The 26237-nt window shown below is 39.7% G+C and overlaps 1 protein-coding gene across 6 annotated transcripts in view; it reads right to left on the bottom strand.

The window, feature by feature from the left end:
• Positions 1–26237, bottom strand: part of DOCK8 (dedicator of cytokinesis 8) — a 95666-nt gene that overhangs the window by 55947 nt on the left and 13482 nt on the right. For 3 of the 6 annotated variants that reach the window (XM_075019892.1, XM_075019896.1, XM_075019894.1), the window contains exons 1-14: positions 25814–25894; positions 22180–22282; positions 17820–17995; positions 14744–14815; positions 11214–11337; positions 10782–10994; positions 10151–10236; positions 9518–9584; positions 9116–9265; positions 8404–8484; positions 7436–7595; positions 6685–6824; positions 6359–6452; positions 5005–5167 (exon numbers count right to left, since the gene is read on the bottom strand). In XM_075019892.1, the coding sequence (XP_074875993.1) occupies positions 5005–5167; positions 6359–6452; positions 6685–6824; positions 7436–7595; positions 8404–8484; positions 9116–9265; positions 9518–9584; positions 10151–10236; positions 10782–10994; positions 11214–11337; positions 14744–14815; positions 17820–17995; positions 22180–22282; positions 25814–25890 (1706 nt within the window). In that variant the 5' untranslated portion in view covers positions 25891–25894. Of the gene's footprint in view, positions 1–5004; positions 5168–6358; positions 6453–6684; positions 6825–7435; positions 7596–8403; positions 8485–9115; positions 9266–9517; positions 9585–10150; positions 10237–10781; positions 10995–11213; positions 11338–14743; positions 14816–17819; positions 17996–21124; positions 21186–22179; positions 22283–25813; positions 25895–26237 lie in introns of those variants that run through there. The other 3 variants (XM_075019895.1, XM_075019897.1, XM_075019898.1) reach the window with 3 other exon arrangements.

The following is a 26237-nucleotide window of genomic DNA, read 5'->3' as shown; positions in this document are numbered from 1 at the left end:
AAAAGAAATGTTCTGCTCCAGAAAGCACCGAAAGCCAGATGATTGCCAAAGCAGCATGAACTAAGGGAAAGGTAAAGATGGCAGGGGGAGATTATGACCTCCAACTCAATTCCAGGCTGGAAGAATTTGCCCTCCACACACACCTGCAAGGAGCATGCATGCTAATTTACATAGCAAGTGAGGCTAATTTAAATATAACTAGCCAATAGTAGATGAGATGGTGACTACTAACCAATGAATGTAAATTTAGGCGGGTTTTTACTGATCATGTAACAGAATGAATAGATTGTTTTCCTTTGCTGTGGTGTGCTAGCTTTATGGAATTACCACCTAGCACCCATCTTTGTGCAAATATGAAATAAATAACATCTCTCCTGAATGTGTGATTATTGGCTCGCTGCACACAAGGAAATGAATCCACTTTTCGGACAACAGAATGATTACCACCAAAGCAGAAGGCCTCCAGCTCACACTCCAGACTAAAGCAAGTCTGAGCACAGTGCCAAGTAATTTGCAATTAAATGAAGCAAAACAGCAAATGAAAGTTTCCACCCCCTCCCCGCCCTCTGAAAATCCCCTAAGTGTTAGGCACTTCCCCTATCTAAGAGGACTTTCTGTGCCTGGTTAAACGGCATCGCCCTGAGCGATGGGACAAATCCCTCTTCCTCAGCACCAACATTTCACAGTGGCAGTAAGCGGCATCATTTTCATTTCTATTAAAATGATAAACAAACCTTAAATTATATGATTTTTCCTATTAAAAATAGAAAGGTATTGAAAGAAATAAATCTTGGAATGTTTTGACATTTTCAGGGAACTATTTTTATTAAAGAAATGTAGGTACACAACAAAAAGAAGTGCTCAATTTCACAGTGCACAAAGAAAGTGGGCTGGCTGATCTCTCTGGCATAAATCAGAAATAGCATAATTTAAAATAATGGCATTACACCAGTATAAAAACTAGCAAGAGTGAAGTTCAAAGACTGTAACAGAAGACTCTGCTGCTCCTATCACAAAGGAAAAAGCTATTATTTAAAAAAAAAAAAAATTTCCTCTGAAATATCTTACATTGGAAAAAAAAAGTAAACAAAATCTGTATATTTCTTCTAAACATTCAGGAGAACTGAAGCTAGATGTTTCATTAGCATTTGGACGTGTAGAGGTATTAACTATGCCAGTAAGAGTTTACCAGCCTGTATTTTTATGTTTCCATTTATTTGTTATTCAAGTACTTCTCCGCCCCTTCTACATTCATGGTAATGTTAATAGAAAACAGGTAATTATTTTATCCATTTTTCATTCTTTTAATATCTAAAACTATAGCACTGGTAAAAAAAAAAGGTTTGCAGACTTACAATAAAAAATTAGGAAACATTAAATCACCTGTAACACACTAGAAGGCCATGACACTCAGCTGTGATAAATGCTAGCTCATTGCATAATTAAGACAGGATGGTTCCACTTTTCAGATTAGAAGAAAAGGAATAAAATAGCATGAAACACTTGGTATCTGGCTCTGTTCAAATTCAGAGTTACTTTGCATAGGTTAGTTTACTCTCTGGCCCAAAACAGTATTCACCATACAGAGAACTAAGCAAGGAAAATTGCATGATGGTTAAATTAAGAAAAGGGTAGGGAGGCTCTACAGAGGGATCTGGACAGGCTGGGTCAACCGGCCAAGGCCAGTTGTATGAGCTTCAACAAGGCCAAGGGCCGCATCCTGCACTTGGGTCACAACAACCCCATGCAATGCTACAGGCTCAGGGAAGAGTGGCTGGAAAGCTGCCTGGTGGAAAAGGACCTGGGGATGTTGGTCGACAGCCAGCTGAATAGGAGCCAGCAGTGTGTCCAGGTGGCCAAGAAGGCCAACAGCATCCTGGCTTGTATCAGAAATAGTGTGGCCAGCACACAGGACTAGGGAAGTGACTGTCCCCCTGTACTGGGCACTGGTGAGGCTGCACCATGAGTACTGTGTTCAGTTTTGGGCCCCTCACTACAGGAAAGACATGGAGGTGCTGGAGCGTGTCCAGAGAAGGGCAACAAAGCTGGTGAAGGGTCTAGAGCACAAGTCTTACATGAGGAGCGGCTGGGGGAATGGGGGTTGTTTAGCCTGGAGAAAAGGAGACTCAGGGGAGACCTTATCGCTCTCTACAACCACCTGAAAGGAGGTTGTAGCGTGGTGGGTGTTGGTCTCTTCTCCCAAGTAACAAGTGATAGGACAAGAGGAAGCAGCCTGAAGGTGCAGCAGGGGAGGTTCAGGTTGGATATTAGGAAAATTTTTTTTACCAAAAGGGTTATCAAGCATTGGAACAGGCTGCCCAGGGAAGTGGTTGAGTCACCATCCCTGGAAATATTTAAAAAAACTGTGTAGACGTTGAGCTTAGGAACATGGTTTAGTGGTGGACTTGGCAGTGCTAGGTTCACGGTTGGACTCGATGATGTTAAAGGTCTTTTCTAACCTAAATGATTTTATGATTCTGATTCTAAATACATTGGCCTACATTCCTTAAGTATGCTTTTGCTCACCAAACAGAGCACTGACATGATTATGTGGCAAAAGTGTCTCAGATGTGGTTAGGCAATTCTGGCTTGTGGAAAAAGGAAGTGCTTTCAATGGCACTGTGCAAACACAAGTGTTATTTCCTGGACCTCCCCCAAGTTCCAGACTCTGCTGTTTCATGTTTGCAAAGCTGTCTTGTCTGAGTTTCTGGGGAGCTACTGCTGGAGTTCATAAACAGTTTCAGTTAGCAACTCTCCTTTCTTGCTCCAAACATGTTTGTTGTCACAAGGCAGCTGAAACATGACCTAGCATTTCTGCATTTTTTTCACCATTTCCCCAGTGTATCTAACTAACTGTCTTTAGGGTTTTATTTGGGTATTAACTGACAGAGTTTACAGTTTACAGCATAACGCCACTTACAGCACGTCAGTGGTGTCATCACCATTGATTCACTAATTAAGGTAAAGATTAATGAAGGCAGCTATTCTTTATAGATATTCTCTTCATTATTACCAATTAGGCTGGACAGATCCTGCTTTGTTTTGTTACGATGACTTTTACTTAAGGTGAAAATCAAAACAGAGCCTAAAAAGCCTGAAGAGCTTAAGCATGCTGGGTATTAACTCTTGCTCAAAGAGTGTAACTGTTGACTTATAGCAAGCGTTTCTTCTAATGTGGGTGTATGTATTCAATAGAGACACCCTGGCAACTGAAGGATAGTGTGGAGACACCCAAACTTGCTTCAGGAGATGCACAAATTAATTTTCAGCATGGTGGCTTTGATATTCATGATGTCTGGCTGCAGAAGTTTACCTTGGTGAGAACTAAAGAGAGAATATTCTGTGCAGACTCAACTCTATTTCTAGCTCAGCAACACAGCAGTTGCTAATGCTTTTAATTTTCAAAAGCAGACCTTTAGACACTATGAGGCTGCACACTGGAGTTGACACATGCTACTCCTTACTGGGGCCAGAAAATGAACAGGAAAGTTAAAATTCTGTCTTAGTTCTTTATTTAAAAAGAAAAGGCATCATTACTCAAGTTCATTTACATTTGTACTTTCAACTGTGTAAAAACTACTTCCCCTATAGAAATGCCTGCTTAAAACCCCTAAAAACTTGGGGATGGGGAAGACATTCACTTCTATCTTTGATACACAAAGAAGACAAAGACAGTGCATTTTAGCATTCTGGTGCCAAGCGTGCAAAGAAACTGCCCTCAGAAGTTTTAATATCACAGATTCATGGCACAGCCCAGGAGTAACTCCTCCAAAACTTATAATGAGGCTCTATCCAACCTGGCTTACTTACTCATTTCCCTGCTGACACCACATTGCAACTTATTATTGTAAGGTAAGATGCCACTTCCTCTTTTTGCTATCCCTAAAAGCTGAGACCCAAATTCAGGTGTCACCAACAGCCCCACTGGCTCTCCACTTTCCCATGAAGGTGTGGAGCACCTCCCTAGCCTTGCAGTTCTGAGTTGTACGGACCACAAGTCTTGCCCTTTCCTTCTCCCCTCCTGGGTGGAGTCAGGTGAGTGGGTGGGAGAGCTGGCTCTTTGCTAATCTCTGCTGCAAGAAGTGAATAAGATTTATATCCCTTTATTCAGCTTCTGCATTCTGTGATTCCTTACTGATAGTCACATCTTTGCCACTAATGCAATTCAGTACCTAGCTACTGTTTTAGGGATCAGAAAAGTCCCTTAGAATAGCGCCAACTACTCTTGTTAAGAAGTATTATATTCACTTTCATGCCTCCACTAACACAATGGTCACATGAAAGCTAGTATTTCTGTATCTATAATACTGTGAAACACTCTTTTTGAATTATTGCTAGTTAGCTATTACTGATATCACTGCTCATTAGCACTACTATGCTGCACAAACATGTTGAAGCACATTCTTTTGATATTCATTTCTTCTTGGAGACTCAGATGTGCCAGACCACTAAGAAATTACGAGAATTGCTCAGTTGCATGCTACTAAACACTGTGGTGTCCTTGAAACAACCCGAATAGAACAGACTTAAGAAAAGAAATGACATAGCCTAGAGTCCTTGTTCATGGTGAAAAAGGACATGGGGCAACACATTACTTGCTCAGATGCTCAGATGACTCAAATTAACAGTAGAAATCACCCAGCACGAACATTTACCAAAACTGTTAAAAATGATAATAAGATCTACTGGCAAAAAAAAAAAAAAAACAGAAAAGGGAAGATAGATATATATATGCCAAGTCAATGAGAGCTGTTAGGGGGTTTTTTGGACGTTTTAGAAAAATTTTCAAAGGACAACTTAATTAGATTAGTAAATACACTATAGAACATCCTGCAGGTGTTTTATCTTGTAATGGCTAGTAAGATTAAATCATCAGCCTAACACATAGCCTTTAACATTTTTTCAAAATATTTTTAGTTTCTATTTCTGAAACAATAAAATCTAAATCACAATTACTTTTGAAAATGAATCTTACAAAATTAAAAAATATATGTTATTTCTTACCTATAAATGGTATGGGGAACATACACTTCCCTAATTGGGAATTCCAAAATCTCTTTGTGAGGACGATTACGATTTTCTGGAAATGGCTTCACTGGTAGTAATTCTGGTGTCAGACAATAACCAAGGTTTTCTGGAGCTGGGGAAATCTCCAGTTTAAGTGTTCCTTTAGAAAAAATTACAAAATCTCAGCAAAAATATAAAAAATAGCCAAAGTATAATAAAACAAAAATTAAAACAATATGTGAGATTACATAGCAGCAGTGCAAAAATAAGAACTAGATCTTCAGCTTGAAGGCTGCATGAGAATGAAAACACAGGTGTATAAAAATACACAGGAAGTAACCTACATACATCCCTACACATCAGGCCAATATATAGCTGTTTATGTCTACCCTGTACAATTTCAAAGAAACAGGAAAGAAGGAAAGAATACTATATGCTGGGCTGATGTTCTAGTATTTTTCACACACGAATAACATAAATTTTGTCTGGGAGACAAATAAAAGTTAAAAGGGCTGCTGTCTAATACAGTTCTGTCGTCTCGTCCCGTTCTCCGCCCCCCCCCCCCCCACTCCCCGCCTCAGATTCTGCTCTGATTAATCTCTGTCGAAGTAGACACCGCCCACCAGGAAAGCCAGGCTTGCTGCGGTGAGCAGTTAAACGGTTAATGCTGATAACATTTACCCAAGTATAACTAGACTTTCAACTTAAATTCTCTCTTTTGATAAGTGAAAACCATTTGGGGAACTCAAACTTGTCATTTCTGGCAATCAGCTAAAAAGGCAAAACAGCTTTGCACTGGGTTCATGTTTTTTCAAGTTCCTCTACAACCCAGAGGAGCTTGAGCTGTAATTCATGTAACAAGAAAAAATAAGCTGCTTAGGTTTTTGACAGTAGCTAAACACTATCTCTGCTCCTCTACTTTGTTAACTAGCACTGACCCAAATACCCAAATAAGATGAAATGTGTACAAATTTTAATTTCCCTCTGTAAAATATGATCTATTTAAAAACATTGCAGGGAAACAGCAAGGAACTTAGAAAGTTCCTTTAAAGCACTGTCTTCAAACAGTTTGAATAAGAACAAAAGACATCGAGTAGATACACTGTAAATTATGCAGGAAAGCAAATAATTTTAAAATATCAAGTTAAATATATAACCATACTCACTCATACAGAAAAAAAAACTCAAAAGCATCTGTGCTCAGGTAGACACTGGGAACCCAGGAAGTTCCAAAACAGGACATACTATAGACTTAAACCCCAAGGTAATTCTATTTTGGGGTTGGAATTTACTGGACAATCCAGAGGACAAAAGCACATATATCCTTTTCCATCCAAAATTAATTACATACCTGGTAAAGTCTTAATTCTTCTCTGCAAGGAAGACGATCTTTTGAAATCAGCTAAAAATTTGAACAGATCTTCATCACTGAGCCTGTCTCCTTCCTACCAGGAGAAAGACAAAAATCAGTACCTTCATAACAATACTCCATAACACCAAGAAAAGCTTCTGAGTGAACCATGTCCTTGAGGCATGCAAAGCGAGTGGGTTACTGCCTACCTGACAGCAGTTATCCTTTGTCCCCACACGAACATCACTGGTAACCTTCCCCAACACAGTTCACATCACATAGATGAAAAATGTCTTAGGCAATTAGAAATAAAGAGTATCCAGTACCTGTTTAAAGAAGGTGTTGAGGGTCAGAGAGATTCTTTTGAAGTTTGATACTGGATAGCTGTCTTCTGAGCTGAGACTTCTCTCAGAAAGTCTTCTTGCCTGTAGCAGTGTTGCCCTCTTGTCACTAGTGGATCCTTTCCCTTCGAAGGGAAATTAAATGAAATATCAACTTGCTTTGTGTTGCTTCAGTACAAGGACTATCAGAACACACTAGAAATCCACAACTACCCAGCAACATCAGAGGACAGAGAGAGTACCTAAAACATTCCACTACTTTTATTTCAGATCATGTGAAGCAGTGGAATGCCTGAACACACCTAGTGAAGTGACATTATTTCTGCTGCAGAGCAGAAGTTCATTCAAATTTTTAGTTCATGGGTTATAAAGCACATTGGTCAATGCTGTTGACCAATGGTCCTGTGTACTCTAGAAACTAAGATGATAAGTATTTTGATTGCCCTGTATTGCAAATGAACTCCATATGGCAAAGGGAGTTTTTCTTCTACAAAACCAGTGTTCAATGAAAATTAGGCCTAAAACACAAAATAATATTTAGCATACATAAAAATAAATATGCAGAGATGAAACAGTGAGCATATTAACTTGTATTTGTAGCACTGAAAAGGAAGGCTGAGAAGATGTGACTTTGAATCTGTTGTTCACTCTTGATGCAAGAGTAAATAACATTCTTTCCTATGCACAGTCCTACTGAAAAGGCACTTTACATTAGTTAGAAAAGTTAGACAACTACCATTTAAACCTTCAGCCTCAGGTATTTCTCGTTCAAGTGTTGAAAGGTTGAAGAAATTAGCTAGGCCTATGGGAATCCAAGCGAATGGCATTCTGTATTTCCCCAGCCGCTGACAAAAGGATTCAGCTTGGGCTTTCAGTTTTTCAATCTTCTCTTTTGTCTAAGACAAAGAAAATAATGACTGTTTAAAAGGCAGTAAGGTATTTTAATGCTACTATAGATAAAAAAAGGAAATTACATATTTACAGTTCAGTAAATAATTTGCATTCTTATCTCTCGGGTTTTCTTGCTACATTACTGTAAGGGTCATAGCTGTTTTGATTTGTACATTCACTTCTCAGTTCTTTTCAGTGAGTTCATTTTCATTATAGAAAAGGAGAACGCAGATCTTTTTGCAGTGGCCCTCAAGCCCAGCATGAACAATCACCATGAAATGTTAGCAGCTTTTACTTCCTTCATCAGATACAGAAACAGTGTTCTGCTGAAAGTAGTATCCTAAAAGTAAGAGAAGTGTGAAAGTCCAGCAAAAATTGTTAAGTCTGCTCCAGGGGGGTAACTGACCCTGAATTCCTTGAACAGAGCTCATGTTATCTGTGGATGACAGCACTGAGCTGGCCACATACACGCTACAACAGGTTGTTTGCCCATCCAAATCAATAACATGTCTCTGAGGTACAACTATTTCTGCTAACTCCACATTGCATTGCCATCTCCCTGTCTGCTTCGTGACTGAAGACTTTGTCAGTATTGATTTCCAAAAGGGTCAGCAATGAAAGTGCACCTTGCCTTCTCACAACTTCTTCCTGTTGGCCACAGACACCAGACTGCTTGCACCATGGATGCACCAACTGGCTTCCTCCCCAGTGTACTTGGGATTCTGTCCTATTCCAAAGGGTCTGCTCTTTCTCTGTTTTTTTTCTTGTGCATGAATATTTTGATCTAAACACTCTTTATAGTTATTTACTTACCTTGCCAGCCTCGCTTTCTTTAAGAACCATGTAGGGCTCTGCACAGTCTCCGATTTCTCCTTGCTGAAGCACTTTTTCTATCTACAAAAAGCAGTAAAATAAGACACTGAAAAAAAAAAATCACCCAAACAGTAACATGTTGCTTCTCTAGCAATACGAAAGAGCCTGCCTAAATCTGCAATATAGAATTCTAAAAAATGTCTTTATGGAGTAACCAATACTAAACCTTCTCCTAGTTTTCCACCTGGTTTCTTACAAAGCAGAAAAGACATATGTCACAACACTGTCAATCAGGTACTACTGCATTTTCACTAAAATCAGGAAAATTAACACATTCCAAATGAAGTGGTTCAGTCTAACTCAGTGTTAGAATTAAATAAACAAAATTATGCAAAGTACACTAAACCAAACCCCCCCAAACCTCCACAGAATGTAATTAAAATTTAAAAAAATGGCTTATTTCACTTTACTTTAGATTTCCCTTAGGCAGAGATAGGAAATTCTAAATACTTAGTAGAACTAGAACACAGGGTATCAATAGAACTTCTTAGCTTGGGAGTGAGACATACCAGTGCACACCAGCACATGTACTATTAAAACTGTAAGAATTCATCTCAGCTACAGGAAACTCATGTTTGTCAGCTCCATGAACTCAGACAACAGGCACAGCTGGGAACACGAAGAACAGCGTTGAAGTTGCACTGTAACATACCTTTATTACTAGGTATATATCTGACGAGGGATAAGTGACAGAAAATACTGCCGATCTTGCCTGAGTAGACAAGTCAATGGAGGGTGTATGAGAACGCAAGAATCCTCTTAATGAATCAGGGTTGAGGTCACAATGAAAATTTTCTGAGATCTTGAAAAGAAAAGGAATTAAAATGTACTGCAATGCAAAAATGCATCAAATTTTATTTTAAAGTAAGTCAAAAGTAGTAACTAGAACTACAAAATAAACAATTGCAAGCATGTGACTTTGACTGAATAAAAAGAATCCTGGATGAGACTGCACGTGTGAAAAAGTTGCATGTTTTTTGTAAGTTTTCCTAACTTATTACTCCAGAGATAAAACCCCAAGCCAACTGAACAAAAATACTGTTTGCACACTTACCTTTTTTCTTTCTTTTATATCATAGAGAGCTATGCATGCAAACAAAGGTTCAATCTCTATATCAAACCTGTTAAGGAAAGACACACAGGACACTGATTAATACTGCACTCTTATGACTCTGTATAATAAAAAAAACGAAAGGGCGGTATTTCTACTGGTACTTCCATTAGAAAATAAGGAGAAATATTTAGTTCCAGACCTCAGCTCTCTCAAAGTCTGGAGGATTTTTTTGTTAGTGCCTTTTATCAGATGATTTCAAGAGGAAAAGAAGGGAAGTAAACTGCACGCAATGCATTTTCTGAATTAGTCAGAAAGGTGGTCTCAGATATCCGTTAAAAACAATCATACCTTTCTTGAATTTTTTTTCTGTTTGTCAAGTCCAGTAGTGTGTACAGATACTAATCTAGTTTGCTGGAAATACATAATTTGGGCTCATTCCCAACTCCTTTCCAACCTATCAAGTTAGAGACTTCTGTAATGATGGATAGAAATAGTCCTCTGCTACACTACAAAAGAACAAGCATGCATGTAAACACTTGCTGAACAGGACACCTGTAGTGGTGTAGCAGGATCGGCAGCAGTACACTGGTATGAACTGAGAAATGGTGAGTGAGGCCTGTGAAGGATACTTACTTCAGAGTCTGCAGCTTCACCAAAATCCTGTTGCCCAGATGTTCATTTGGGCGATCTGGCACCGGCCGTATCTCCACTGCATCCTCCTATCATTAAACAGCTGTTGTAGTCATACTCAATTAAAGCAACTGTAAATTTGCACACATGCATAAGACCTTTACGTGACGTTAACTGGGCCACTGCTACAGACTAGCACCTTCCCCCCCTCAGCAGGCATTCCGTCTCTTCAGAGATGAAAGAAAATTGATTTATATTTCTGAATGTTTACACCTCTGACCCCCCACCTGGCATTTACACTGAATATGTACACTTGTGGCCCCCAAGCAAGCGTTACAGTGAAGGCTAACACCCTGACACAACCGCATCACCAGCATGTGGCTTGACCCACACTGAGAGGGGTATAACGGAGCCCCAGGCACCACCACCAGTCCCAGTACAGCCCCCTGAATGCGCGTTCCAGACAGCTGACAGGACCCCATGGTGACATGCCTTCACCGTGTTCTTATCCAAGGGAGACACATATCCAGGCCACAAAGCCTGGTTTTTGACTGGGGTGCAGCTTTAACCACCTTAAACGTGCCGGGACAGCCAGCTCAGGAAGGCTTGTGGGCCAGTCAGCCTCTGAGCTCACCTCATCCACGGAGGGGTAGAGGGCGAGGAGCTCGGCGTGCCGGTTGGTGCGCCGCGCCTCCTCGTTCTGCCTCTCAAACTCCTCGGCGCTGACGTGCCGCAGCAGGTTTTCCAGGCGGGGGTCCGGCTGCAGGCTGCGCAGGTCGAAGTCGGAGGAGGCGAGGGTCGTCCTTGAGGCCTCCTCGGGGAGTGCGGGGACAGGTCTGGGCCCCGCCTGTTGGAAAACAACAAAATGGCGAGCTGTGGCTTGGACACTGGGGGATCATGAAACATCTGTTGCTTGTCTGGCAGAGCGGGCCGTAAGGCCACCTCTGCCATGAGGCCTAATGGCAAGCATGGCTCTCCGCTTGACGCCATTACAGAGATCCTAGGATGCTTCATTTGAGGAAAGCTGCTATATTTGATCGCTTTTCCCAAAGTGAAGAAAATGTACCTGGAAATTTGCATCACCAGAATCCAGTGTTTCCGATTCAAATGTTTGTTTTTGAAGCGTCTTGTGAAAATCTTTTCGGGATCCCTTGTTTTTCAGGCTACAAGTATCTGAATTCCCTTGGTTCCTTTCACAGAGAAGCCCACGCAAGTCGGGACAGCATGAGGAGGAGTTAAGGGAAAATAAAACAGAAAAGACAAATTTAAAAAAGTATTAAGCAACTGGAAACATTATTGGGCAAAGGAGCAGCATAGCACAGCTTTTATGAAAAAAAGTGGCATTTCACAACATTTAATTGTTTTATCACACCACTGCAGCTCTATCATGTATATTAAGAATGGTTTTAAGAGGAAGAAAATTCATTCAGATCACTTTTGCACAGACTGTGAGCCTGAGACAGCAGCAAAACCTGACCTAGGTACAAATTCATCTCTGAGCTCCTCCTCAGACACAGCGATTATTTCAGTCACCTTAAGAACATGGATCCGGATTGCTTATCTCTTGGCTGGCTCTTTGCTCCTGCAATTATATATCCAGGAGCTTACCGCTCTTCTCCTGGACCTAGCTGGTATCCCAAGGTAATGACATATAACCATCTACGCCTTTCAAACAGTGCCTGTTTTTGAAGAGGGCTATTGCGATGGCACAATGTAACCCTCTCTGCTGGCAACTTCCCAAGATTTTGCAGTGAGGTACCAATGTCAAGTTACATTTTTGTGGCAGATGAAAAAACCAGCAGGTACCTTGAAAAAGATACCAGATGCATCAAGAGCTCTTTTTCTTCCACTTTACTATGCAATTTGCAAAATCCTGTGATGGCCTTTTTGCAATCAGCCTCCTTAGTTACAGTATCCTGCTTCGTTCATTTTCCCTTCAGTAACACTCCCAAAGCAATGTCTAAACCTCTGAGTACTTTCATAAAGATGCCACGATAAGCAATTATTGATCAGGGAGACATGTTTTTATTACATTTTGGGAGTAACTGAATTATATGCTCTGATGTGTTCTAATTTTAATTGTTTGCATTTTAATAATTTACCAGTTCACTGCAAATGAAAACTGAAGTCATAAAAGAGACAATCCCAGCTCTCCTTGGATGTGACCTTGTTTTGGAACTGCCTTAATCATCCAGAATACGAAAGACAGAAATTCTGCACGAGTTTACTTTAAGACATTTCAGCATCCAAAAGAGGTTTTGTTGATAATTTTTTCAGTACCTTTGGTGGCAAACAAATGATTAATGGAGAGATTTATGTACCTGAGACCACACTTGCCCTGTGGTGTACGAGATACACTAGAGATGCCTTTCCCCTGAGGTATTCCTGGAAAATTTATTTATATTGTTTCTTTATTTTGAAAAGCATGGTAGCAATTAAAACTCCAGCAAACCCTGCTTTTAGTGCACATGTCAATTTAATGGCCACAGACTGAATTAAGAAAATGGGACAAGAAAAAGGAGCAAAGGACAACTGAAAGGAGAAACTGACAGGCACAGGACCAAGCCTCCCATTCAGCTTCTGGCAAAAACACACGGACCCGTCAGCTGTGTCCAGCCCCTCTGTCACATACCTCTCTGCCTTGGGGCACGAGGACCACCTCTGCTCATGCCACCCACTGAAGACTCTTCAATCTCCTGTTCTGAACCTTCATGTCCACGAAAGGATTAAAGTCACTTACACACTCCTCTCATCCATAGCTCACCAGACCATATGTCCAGCAACCTGTCCTTTGTCTCCCAAGTAGGCAACTACAGTTTTTCCAGCCTTTCTCAAAACAATGGAAAGCTTTCTACAACTATTTTTTCTACAACTTCTCTCTTGATGTCTTGTCTTCCTCTCATATCTGTTTTGAGAATGGTGTCCAAGTGTAACATGAGACTCCCAATAACAATCTATCACTGGTTTATGTGACACTGCAGCATATTTTACACTGTCTTGTTCTTCGCAATTTTTAATAACTTGCTTGCTTTGTTAGCCACAGCCATCAAAGCTCAGCTCTCTGGTAGGGCCCTTCATCATGTTTACCACAGACTCAACTGCTCAATAAAGTTCTTGAATGCAAATTTGCCTTACCTGAATGAATGAAATAGTAAAACACACGACAAATCTTTTCATGCATGTGTTTCTACTGCTCCATTCACTTTTCTACAAGCACACATAAGTGCAAAAATAGCTATGTTCTATTTTTCACCTCACCTACTTTACTGCTCACTCTCTACTCCTGTGCACAGACAAAGCTGCACGCTGGCTCTTTACAGTGTGCTCAGAACAACACTGTGTGAAAGAGCTAGTGCCTGTGCTCTGAGCAGTGCAGGTGGAGAGCGTGCAAAACCCGCTAGCTGTTTTTTAGTGACTCGCTGTCGAACAGTTCTGAGAACTCAATCAATTTCATCAGCACTGCTGGAGGAAGTCTCTTAATAACCCTCTGCGGCTGCTCCATCCCTGCACAAGCTGCACAATTAAACAATGAAAGTCCTTTACAATCACCAGGAGTCAACCCATAACACACTAACTGCTGATGTGCATCAGGTCAGAAAAACAGAAAGTAGCAGGGGCGAGCAAAGGGACACAACAAAATGGCAGTAAATGTGCCAGCACTCTACAATCGGCTGCTACTACTGCTTCTCAAGAACAGGGCACAAGCGCAGGTGGGGATGAACAGGAAGCGCTGCTGAAAAACAGGGCTCCAGAAACCTCTTTCTGAAGAACAGGAGGGGGTGATGGGGAAGGAGGCGAGCTCCACTGGCACAGGGCATTGCTGAGAGTCTGGGGACAGACACCCCCCGCACAGAAAGCACTGACTTAGAGTTGCCTTCACATTTAATACATGAAATGAAATTAAACAAAATGAAATCAAATGATAATAAAATTAAAAAAAATAAAATATAATAAAATAAAATAAAATAAAATAAAATAAAATAAAATAAAATAATAAAGGAAATTAAGTCACTTGTAATGACTTCAGGTCCTTTTCTGTGTGTTGAATTGCACTGACCCCAAATGCAGAAATCACTTACTGATGTAAAATAGTGAATTTGGATGTTATGCTAATAATGCCATGAATACAATCAATCACTGCTGGGAAAGCCCATAATCATCGTTTTTTTGCTACTAGCACTCCGTTTTGTTTTCAGACACCATGAGAAATCAGATGATACTGAATTTTCAGGGCATGGAGGGGAAAATGAAGAGCATACAAATGTAATCTTTATCCCTGTTATCTTTCCTTTTAGTGTGATCAAATAGTAGAAGTATTCCTGATTTAGATAAATCATCATTACAGTTGATGTGAATTTCTTCCCAATTAATTCCCAGAGTGCCTGATAATTAAGAAGCAGATGCAACAATATTTAGCTACAGCCCACCAGCTCCAAAAACCCAATATAGTTATATATACTACTGAAAAGTCAGTTGTTGTCTTCAGTCACTGATTCAAATCATTATTCTTTAGGATTACTTATAACAGCACGCATCTCCTCTCTGACAAATAAGATGCAAGGTATTTTCTATCTTATTTACTTGTATGTAGCTTACTTTCGATTTACAATCAGCCACTCCCGGATATATGTCTGAACACAGTCTCTGACATGTGAGTCCAGTTCGACCCTGGGGAAAAAGCAATGTATTGTAAATATTTTAGTACCTAGGTCATACCTTAAGGACAAAGAAGTTTATCTTAACATGGTGTTCAGATAAAGGCCTCTCTATTAGTCCTCTCCTGTATATTTATTTTACTGTTAAACTATTGTTTGAGATTTAAAGAATCCTGTGTACTGCATGAATTCCCTGATGCAGGTTTTTGCTACTGTGTTTATAAATTAACAGAGGTATCCATTTGCTACACTATGCATTTCATGAATGTAAGACCGATGTTGCTATAAAATACAGCAAAATACAAAAAATTATACCAGGTACCCATCTTTGTGATTTTCAAAACTTGGTAACAAGTCTTAAGATATAGAGATATTTTTCCAGACGCCTCAGCTCCCGGACTCTTGCAAATACATAGTCTCTTGTATGTTTTCAGTGTAATTTTTTCTTCCTCATAGAAATGAAGAAAATTCTAAAAAGGGACCTTAAGCTTTTAATCAGATAGCATAATAAAACTTTAAGATCTAAGAATATTAATTTTATTATTTTCAAATAAGTTTCATTTAATGTAGGGGGTTGTCAGTGCTGCCTGATAGACTGTATACTGATTGGAACTGAAATATTAAAAGCTAAAGTCGATGTCTGTGAATTTGCTGCCATGATGTTGTAGCATAATTCCCCTACCCCTATTCTAAAAAATTTTAGTGACCTGTGCCAAAATCACTTGTTACATCCTCCAGTGCAAGTGAGTAAAAGAGTACGATACACATGCAATGTAGGAACGGGTAAAAGGTATGATACTTTTTAGCACTTTCCACCCAGAACTCTTAACAGATTTACAACCAATTACCAAGACCGGGTAACAACTGATTTGGGTTCATGCGTGCACCGCAGGACAGAGCCTCAGCCAACACCAGACTGCTGCGTGCCCTGCCACCAGTGGACCAACGCAGCACGTGGTCACTTCCTGCATCTGGTTCAGGTGGGACGTATGTTTGCAAGCAGGCAGCACGTTAACCTGCTTTGGTCGGTGGTATCTGTTTCCTGCTCGCAGTGCAGGAACACACCACAGACTGCATTGCCTGCAGGTGAATCTTTGGTGCATGCCCCTCCTGTGCTCTCATCCTCCCTAACACACCCTGGCATGCTTCACCAGAATTTTCTGTGAAAGCACGCGTATCGATGATGGCAATGTGAACAGCTAAATGGGAAGCTGCTGTGTAAAAAAATCTGCTGAAAGCTTATTTGTTGGTATTGACTATGTGAGCTTTGCCACACACTCCTTACAAAACCCTTAATGTCACTGTGGTGCAAATCAGGCCTAAAACTGATTGTACAGTGTGAGTCTACACATTCTCCTACTGCAAAAACAAATAGGTAACTGCTGTTTTAAATAGCAGGCATGCTGGGAAGTAGCCTTGGAAATAGGGGATAAATGGTCATCTTTTAAATCTAACTTCAAAGATGGATAATTTTTTACTATTTTTGTCCATCATTTAAATAAATGGGAACTTCAGGCACCAAAATATTCACTGTTTCCCACATCCATTCTCTCTCCCCAATCCACAGAAAAACAAGAATTCATGATAAAGATTGGAACATTTTCTATGAGTAACTTCAACTGAAAATCACCTTTTGTGCAAATGTCACAAAATTTCTTAGGAGCTGTGTGATTCAAAGAGTTCTCAGGTGACCTAGCATGGCACCTCATCTCTACTGCCTTTGATCTCCTGAACTTCCCGAGAGATGCATTGGGCCAAGAAGGAACTTGCAGGCTGAGATCTTGCTTAGAAATAGGGGTTCTCAGCTAGTCCACAACTGGAAAAAAAAATCATATAAACTGTGGCTCCTGCTTAGCCTCATTGCATTTGGTATGTTGGGCAGAAAACACTGAACAAATACTGCTGTTGTATAGGGTTCTAGTTTATACAGCTGGCCAGTATAAATTAGAGCAGGCTGCAACAACTTTTGCAGGAACAGAGGGGAATGCAGGTCTTCCCTGTGAGCCAGGACACCATAAGATAAGTTTATTTGTCCCTTCAGCATCCAGGTGCACCACAGCAGAGAATATAGACTGTGCCATGCACTTCCTGAATATACTGGAAGGAGCCAGGTCCTCATCCCAAACAAGTTGCACAGTTAGCTGTCTTTGCAGCCACAGCAGTTTGGGGCTACAATGGTGCTGACTTGATGTTTATCTGGCTGTTACTGCTTGCAAAACTCAGTAGGCCTTTGTGGTTCTGCTTGAAGGTACCACCTACAGCAAAATAATCCTTGAAGAGTATTTTGTATACAATTCATTGGGCTCTCCTAAACCACATCAGAAAACTCTCCAATGCATCCCTTTTTCTCATTCTGAAAAATTCAGTTGCCCATAGTTTGCCTGTTTATCAAATCAGCTTAACTACTTCCCAGATGGCTGAGCACCAGCATCAGCACATGCTACCTATTTTAATTTAAAAGCTGTTGAACACAGTGGAATTATTTCATTAATGTCAGCCTGAAACCATAAGTGGCTCCGACACTAGAAGTTAACACTTTTTTCCCAAACCTTGTGAAGTATAAACTATTTCCCCCCATTTAAGCGAGAAAGGTACTGAGAGAGAGATGGTGAGTAATCTGATCAATGCCATGTAACACAGAGCTGGGGGAAAAAAAAAAATAATTAAAAACCCCTCAATCCTATGCTTACTGTATGACCAGAATCAACTTCCACCTCTGGGATCACAGCTACAAAATTATTTTTCTTACTACAGTCCTGCCTTTCTTTACTTTTCTTCCTGGTCTACATCTAGCTATCTTACTTCTGCTGCTACCAGCTAGCTCAGGAAGTCATGTAAGTGCTTGCATAATTTTAAATGTGCAAACAGGCCTAACAGACTCAATGTCAAAGTTCAAATGTTTAAAGTTCAGCAAGTGCATAATGACTGGATGGATGGCAGAGTGAGGTGTCTGGATCAACATCTTCAAAACTGATTTTAAACTTGCAGTGTTTCAGAGGGAGAGAAAGTCTCCTTACCCATCTTCTGGCATAGCAGGTTGCAAAGTCCTGCACTCTTTGGGTGTAAAGACAATGTCCAAGTCATCTTCAGGAAAGTCACCAAGTTCTTGTGCTAGTTCTGAGTCCAAGTTGTTCAACCGCGTCATTAGGAAGCCTTCAAAATCTACTGGGTCTACTGCGTCATAAAAGGCAGGCTAATGGAAGAAATAAAGAGGTGTTTATTTTAGCAACAGAAGGTTCTTCCTAATAGTGTAATTTAGGCTTATTTATTTAAGTCTTGTCATTGTCCCATTATTTATTAAACATTGGAAACAGACTTCTAACCTTATATATAGTGCCACTGCATTTAATGCAAGGAAAAGTTGCTAACGAAACATTCAGCTGAAAAAAGAAAGGGAACAAAGGAGAAAAGATTTAAAACACAAAGAAGAAATAGAAGATACTACACCTAAATCCAAATTTGCACCTATTTTCTCTGTTGAGCTTTTCTAGATGCTAGTAGAAGGAAGGCTGACTGAGGTGCGTCCTGGATGCCCTAAGATGTGTTCTGCGGGATTCCTGTGAAGTGCACTCAGTCCCCCTTGTCCAATCCAAGCTATGAAAAAGGCAATAGTGAGCAGGAACAACAGAAGATAAAGGCAAGTGAACAAAATGTTAGTGGCAGGCAGTGCCAGCTGGCAGTGAGCTGCCAATGGACTCCACAGCACATGTGAAGAAAGGCACTAGCAATAACAAGGCCAAGGCAGTAAGTCTAGGAGGTTATACTGAGCTAAGGACCAACTATAAGCACCATGGCTGCCATCACGAAGATGGCACTCATTTGAGGTGGTGTGCCTGAAAGACACTCTTAGAAATGCTGTGTGCTTTCAATTCCAAACAAATTTGAAGGCAAGATATACCTAAAATCAGAAGAAATTATTATTTTTCATTTCTGAATGTTACTGGTTTGCATATTATTGGAGTTCTAATTTTAATGGATTTTTCAAGGGTTAGTACAGTAACTACACACAAGATTACATGGAATTACTAAAATTATTTTTGCAAACCTTAGATATCCACCATTTCTACAGCACATGGCATTGCACCTTGATAGAGAGCAGTTGTATCTTATTATATTTAATCAGCCATTCTTACAGAGAATGCCTGATGAGAACAAAGTTAAACAAGTACAAGCTCGCCACTCATACATGGTATGAAGCCGTCTGGGTCTTTTTATCTGTTTAGTCTCAAAAATAGGCAGAAAATCTTGTTTGATATGGTACCTAGAAATGTGACTTCATATGTTAAAAGTGTATGTTATTCTATGTATAGATAAAACTGAAAATTATTTTACTTGCTATATAGCCAATAAAAATTGCCTGTATATGTTTAGAAAGTAAAACATCTGTCCAGTTGGCTGCAGAGACCAGCACCTCATAAGGTTAATTTGCTTGGCAAGTAACAAATAGATCTGAAAGCTACAGCTTTAGTAACCCTACAGTTTATATTCTGTGGGTTCCAGAAAGGCCAAGGACACCTCAGCACAGTTAAGAGCACAGAAAAATAGTTAGAGCATTAGAAGAAGAGCACTGGAATAACTTATTTACTCAGAGGAAGAATTCTAGCAAAAAAATAGCTATCAAATCATCTTTGTCTGGAAAGAGTAAGGATTGCATTGCACTGATTCACCCAAATACTTTCACACAACTGCCTTCTGAAGCTGCCAGCAGTAAACAGTCTGAACATAGATCAGATAATCTACCTCTACGGTGCTGTTGATGGGGTGTGGGGAAAATAAGGCACCCAATGTCCCTGATATCAACACTGCCTTTATATTCAACGTTACTGTGGCTACTGTCTCATCCAATGTGTTCTGGAGCTATCCTCCTTACACCCCAGTGTTGTTCTCCACAAATAAAATCTGTGGGCCAAAATCATTAAGTCCTCACTCATTATTACCGAGTCCTACTCTCGCAAGGCTCTCGTGGAAGTTGACAGGATTTTTGCCTGAGCATGAAGTGACCTCTGCACATAACAGTGTTACACCCACAACATCAGGAATTTTGTCTCAATAGCACAACGAGGAATTCCACAATTTATGAAACACGAGAACATGCTTAGCAGTGGCAAAGCTCAGGGTACCTCTGAACTAAAATGGCTCACACATAATATGCCACGTCAGTCACTGTAGATAGGAAGATGAGTTAAAGCTGATTAGTGGTAAATACGAGTTTGGAGCCTTTTTAGTGTTCTGGAAATATAAGTAAGGAAGTTATTCAGCTAATAAAAATCCAGAAACATCTTGCAGAAAGTGAAGCATATTTAGAAGAAATGTGCTAAAAACATCTAGGAGAAGCAAACCAATTTAAACTTTAAAAAAAAAATGTGGTAAATGCTCCTCCAAATGATGTAGTAGAGACCTTTGAACACAACCAACCGCCATCCCCCACCCCAGGTTCCCCTTTTATAGGGAAACTGTACATGTCTCTGCATAAATAAAGTCTCTGAACTCACCCCTCCGCCTGTACATTTAAGGGATTGATTGAATTCTCTGAAAACAGCTTTGGGAAAAATCTCTCTCTTTCTTTGCTCTTTTTATCCAAAGTGAAAACCTAAAACTGACAGCAAGTCCAGCAAATCATGAGGCAGCCAGCTGAAGAAATACACTGTGCTGTGAATAAATTTTTAGGTTAAGCACTATCTCTGGTTTGTATCTAGTGTAGTGCTGAGCATACTGGATCAACAGTTAGGAGTAAATAGTGATCTTTATTAGCTATTGATTTTTTATTAATTGTCAGCATAATATCCTTGAAGTTCACTTACTGTACTGCCAGTGGGCAAAACATTACATATTAGTATATACATATGAAGATCTACTAAAAAAAAATAATCACAAAATTTAAAGTAAAACACAGCTTAAAATATACAAAAGCGCATTACATCTTTTCAGTTGCTGAAAACGTAATGTTTTACATGCAAAATATTTTTGCTTAATACAATCTAATTTTTGATTAAACATTGCACTTCCTTTCAGAAATGATGCTATTCTGACAAGTCCAATTCATTGCATTTCATCATGTCTTCTAACTTTTTCTAGTTGAATTGTTAATAATAATCTTTAATCCCTAGAAATGTGTGCTTTTGACTATTGTAAATTAGACACAAATGCAAGAAAGATGGTGAAAAATGTGAATGCAGATGGAGGGTAATGGTCTCCCTAACGATTGGTGCAAGTTACCAGATACTGCTTCAACTGAGAAGCCAACACTACTTTTCACACATCATACGAGTATGCAAAACAATTATTCTACAGAAAATGCCACAAATCATTGCTGCAAACATACCTTTTTAAGGATGATGGATTAGAGGCATGTAGATTGTGACACCACACAAAATGGCAGCTACGGCGTAATACTCGGTAAATGAAATGTTATCAAGTTTCTCAAGAGCAAAAGCAACTGTCTGTATGTAGAAGGGACCTAGCCACCACGCTGAATAACCGCACACAACAAGTTAAAACACAAGAGCACTTCGGATTAAGGAAGTGAGTAGTGGCGGGAGGCCCTGACACAGGAAGTGACTGCTTACTGCTTACATCTAGTGGTTTACATTTTTTCACAACCACTGGTGCACAAAGACTTTTCCTGCTTCTACTTATGGGGTTGCACAAAAATAAGAAAAAATTAAAAGGGCAAGAAGAAGGGGAGTATCAAAATCTTAGTCAGTTTTATTTATGGCATAGTGTGTTTGCAGAATACCAAGAAAGGCCATTAAAAAGATGTGGCATTTTTTCCCTTTGTCGTAAGGGTAGTGTCATATGGTCTGACTTCTTTAGAGGAGGATTACACATGAAAGGCTGAAGATGATTCGGAGACATATAACAGTTGACTCAATTATATCTATGCCAATCAGGGCATACTTCGGCATTTCTCACTTAATGTGCCTATTCTAAAGCACTGAAAACAGGTCAGTTTGCTGTCTCTGCTGTTAGCTCTGGAAACTGCATATTAAGCCAAGCTAGCTGAGCTAGCTCTAGCCTTCTTTTTTTTTCTCTTTACTCAATGACCTCCTTTGCAAATCATCTGTGATCACCACACAATGCATTTACTTGATGGAGTCGAATGTTTCCCGCAAGGAAAGATGTAATTTACTCCACCACTTACTAATTAATTTTGATTTATAGTAGTATGCAGAAGGACTGTCTGTTCTGGGCTCCAACGACCATTCTTAGTTTTTTCAAATGCATAATTTCCTCAGCCCACCAGGGAGTATTTTTTAACAGCTTCAGGCAGAAGCCAGGGGAAAGCAAGAAAACTTAAGAAGATCACATAATTTAACTTAAAAACATTAAGCAATGCAGATGCCAAACCTGTGTAAAGAAAGTAAACCCCAAACTTACCAGATGAAGAGTAGAAAAGCCAGGGGTACTTAAGCTTCGTTGACAGAACTGCGCAAAGCCTGGCTGGAGAGTAAATTGCTTTCTTATTTCTGCAGAGGAGTGCCTTTAATTAGAGCAGAGAAAACCCCTTATAATTACAATTATCCCCATACAAATTCAAAATGCCAGACTTTAGCCAATTTAGACTCTTGTCCCAGTGTTTAGAAATGTATTTTGATGATGTTCGAGACTCCTCTTGTTTTGTAGTTGATGCAAACCTCAAAAACCATTTGCAGTCCTATATAATTAAGATTCTGACACTCTTCCAACAGATTTCTACCATTATACTGCAGTTGTTGCAACTGGGAAAGGTTATGCAAGAAAGAATAACTTTGCCCTTAAGGGAAGTGTGACTGCAACCTGTACAGCAATACTCAGAGATTCATTTCTGCAAAGCAAAGATACAGGATAACAGTGCAGAGAAAGAAAGATGAACGTCACACAGGCAAGTATTTTAATGATCTAGTAATTGACCAAGGGATAAAAACAAGACAGGACCACTCACTGGACAGTGTAAGCCCAGACTGCTGTTAGTAATGCAGTCTGCTGTGAAAAGCACAAGAGAAACCAAAGCATGAAGTAAAAAAAACAGCCTATGCTTTATCAGCTGAACATTAGAGGAAAAGACTGGGAGCAGAAAGAGGCCAGTACTGAATTCTTCAGAAATCCCAGAGCAATAGTACAGTTACATGTATCCAGTCTGAAAATTCAGTAATCAGAGTAGCTTGGTCATTATTCATGGAAACAAATCAATTAATATTTAATATGATTTAAGAATAATCTGCCATGGTAACAATGGTAACAAAACATCTACAATATATTTCACCATGAATGTTCAGGACAAGATTTTTAAAAGAACAAGATGCACTTAAGCAGATTCCAAATAAAAAAACCAACCTTACAGCCCACCAGGGCAGCCAACTGGGAGACCGGAAAATACAGAGGTAAGACAACTTCCTCTTCCATATGAGACTCTCTTCCAACTCCAGCAAGCATCAATAGGCATCTTAGAATTACCAGCTGCCACAGGACAGTCTGCCTGTTTGGTCTGCACCTTCTCTCCTCTCTGGCCTCTTGATTTCTGTGACTACTATACCTATTCTGTGAGCCTAAATCTCTTTCTACTGCTTTTGTAACACACATGACAAACACCTGAACTCCGCTCAATGCAATTCTGCTCATATTAAGAATATAGACTGGACATGATGTCACATGGTATGGAATACCCCTTTGGCCAGTTTCAGTCAGCTGCCCTGGCTGTGTCCCCTCCCAACTTGTTGTGCCTCTCCAGCCTTCTTGCTGGCTGGACATCAGAAGCTGAAAAATCCTTGACTCCAACTAAACATTACTTAGCAACAACTGAAAATATCAATGCATTATCAGCATTCTTCTCATACTGAACCCAAAACATAGCACTATACCAGCTACTAGAAAGAAAATTAACTCTATCCCAGCCGAAACCAGGACATCCCTCAGGACACTCTTATAAGCAAAGTAAAGAGATAGTGGCTAGATGGAATCATCACAGCTGGTTCCAAAACTGGTTAAAAAACATATACAAGGTGAAGTCATGAATAGTTCAAAAGAAGACTGTGAAGAGATTTCAAACAATGTACTACTGTAAGTAAGAAGCAAGTTATTTTTTCCTCAGTCTAGCTCCAGTCCATATTTATTTTACAACACTGATAATGGTATAGGTAACATACTAATAACATTCGTGGATCACATCAGACTGGAAGGAGTTGTGAATGCTCTGAAAGGCAGGACTAGCATTCAAAATGACCTTGTATTTTAGAAACTGTCTGAAATCAGCACATTTGGATTCAATAAAAATAAATTTAAACCCCTAAACTTATGAAGAAAAAAAAATCAAATGCAGAAATACAAAAAGGGAAATCAACTGTCTAAAGAAATTGCAATGCCGCTGAAGAGGCTCTGAGAGAGTATAATGGGACACTTACTAACAAAGTATCATAAGTGAGGAAAAAGAGAAGTTATTTCTGTTTATTTAAGCCAATGAGACAGCGCTTAGGCTGATGTACGCAATTAGAACACCACAGAGTAAGATTTAAAAGGCTTCAGAAGAGAGCAGTCAGAATCCTAAAACTTTGGGGAAGGATGACCCATGAGGAAAGATTGAAAAAAAATAGATGTGTTACAAAAGAGATGACTGAGGGGAGACAGCAGTTGTCCTCAACTATGTAAAAGGTAGCAATCTGTAAAGAAACCAGTGAGAAATTCATGTCCATAAAGGGAATAGTAAGAAGAAATCTGCTTAAACTGAAGCAAGGAAGATTTAATAATCTATTAGGAAAAATGTTCCCATTGCAACAGTAGCAGGACACTGGAAGTAGCCATCTGGTGATGCCACAGTGACAAGAGCACACTGGTAATGTACCTCACGTCTCTGAAATAACCTGGTGAACAGCATCTGGGCAACTGCAAGCCTTTCAGAGACCAGCAATGGGACTCAGCAGTGTTAATAGCTTTACAGATCTCTCATGTTTGTACCCATCCCTTTGTTTAGGATAAAGATGAAACACTAGCTGCAAAGGTGTAGATTTGAGGGATTTTTTTTCCACAACAGTTACTGCTGAACCCACAGTTAGTCGGCCTTCATATGGCATGTTGCAAGAGAGTGTAACCTGTGGAAAGATGGGAGATGATGGCAGCCTGAGTCTTTTCTGGACTTTTTAGATCCTTGGTGGCTCCACGGTGTTAGAGCAAAATAACATCAATTGGAATTCACTGCTCCACTCTTGTGTTGCCTTGGCCCCACCTGAATGACAAAGCCATACTCCTCTGCTGTAAATCTTGAAAAAGCTGGAAAGCATCAGACTTCCTGATCTACCCAGATGGGACCAGAGAGTAGCCTTCCCCCCCCCCCCCCCAATTGGTGCTGCTTAATCAGAATTTCACCAGTGTCTGTCGCACTGGCAATCCTCCAGCAATTCTCCTGAATTGCTAACAAAAAGTTGAGTCTTAGTCTGTACTTCACAAATACTTTCCAATGCAAAGTGCGCAGTTTGCATAATATATTAAAACGACAGTGTAACCAATGTAACAGACTATACCTGGAGGTTCTTAAAATTTAATTTAACTTGTAGGTCAAATTCTGAGATGTTCCTCAGGACAGAGCTCATTGCTGGATTGGGAACTTGGAGATTTGTGTTACTGGTTGGGCCTAGATGAGGTATCATGAAAGGAAGATAAATAGCCATTTGTTTTCTTTCTCTAAAATATGTTAGATCTGTGCCTGAACACTGTGGGGTTCTATAATTAAAATTATATGAATGGTCATAACACATAAAGCTCATTCACTGTAGTTTCACTGTAAATTATGCTCAACAATATAGTTCATTGAAATATGTAGTTTAAAGCAGGCACAATGAGTATTTTGGTAGTATGTAGATAATAAGAAAACTTAAAAACAGAGCAACAATTTAGAAATAAAAGAAAACACAAAGACAGCAGCTTTAAAGATCACCTATTAATTGGAAATCAGAAACTTCATAAGAAAAAAACTGATTTTAAAAATATGCTTCACATGCCTAATGTATCAAGTTGTTCGAAGTTACCTACTATTAAAAGTTACCTTCTAGACAGAGGCAGGAAGAGAAATCCTCCCTTAGAATCCCTTCCAGCAGACTCTGAGGAACAGCGAGTTGTCATCTGCAAGAGCTGCATACACAATTAGATAGCAAGGAAAGATGAAAAAATGAAATAAAAAGAGGCTATAAGAACTATCCCCAGGGACAGAGAAACCTTCACATTTAAATGTATACAGATGGCAGAATCATAAGGTAAAATAGTGAAAACTTGTGCTTAACAGGTAAAATATTCAGTCTTGACTACCCTGAGGAGTAATCCCTTTCATGTGACACTGACATAGAAAATTCTCAAGTAGCTTATGTTCTTTTTCTGGCCTAACATGAAACTTCTCTACAACTAAAAACAAGCAACAAAAAACTATGGAAGAGAAAAAGGTAATAATTACCTAGCCCTCTCCTTTACTCCTC

Source organism: Buteo buteo, chromosome Z, assembly GCF_964188355.1.
Source record: "Buteo buteo chromosome Z, bButBut1.hap1.1, whole genome shotgun sequence".
In the NCBI taxonomy this organism is placed as follows: domain Eukaryota; kingdom Metazoa; phylum Chordata; class Aves; order Accipitriformes; family Accipitridae; genus Buteo; species Buteo buteo.
Note: the sequence above shows the minus strand (reverse complement) of the source record. Positions and strands in the feature narration are given on the sequence as shown.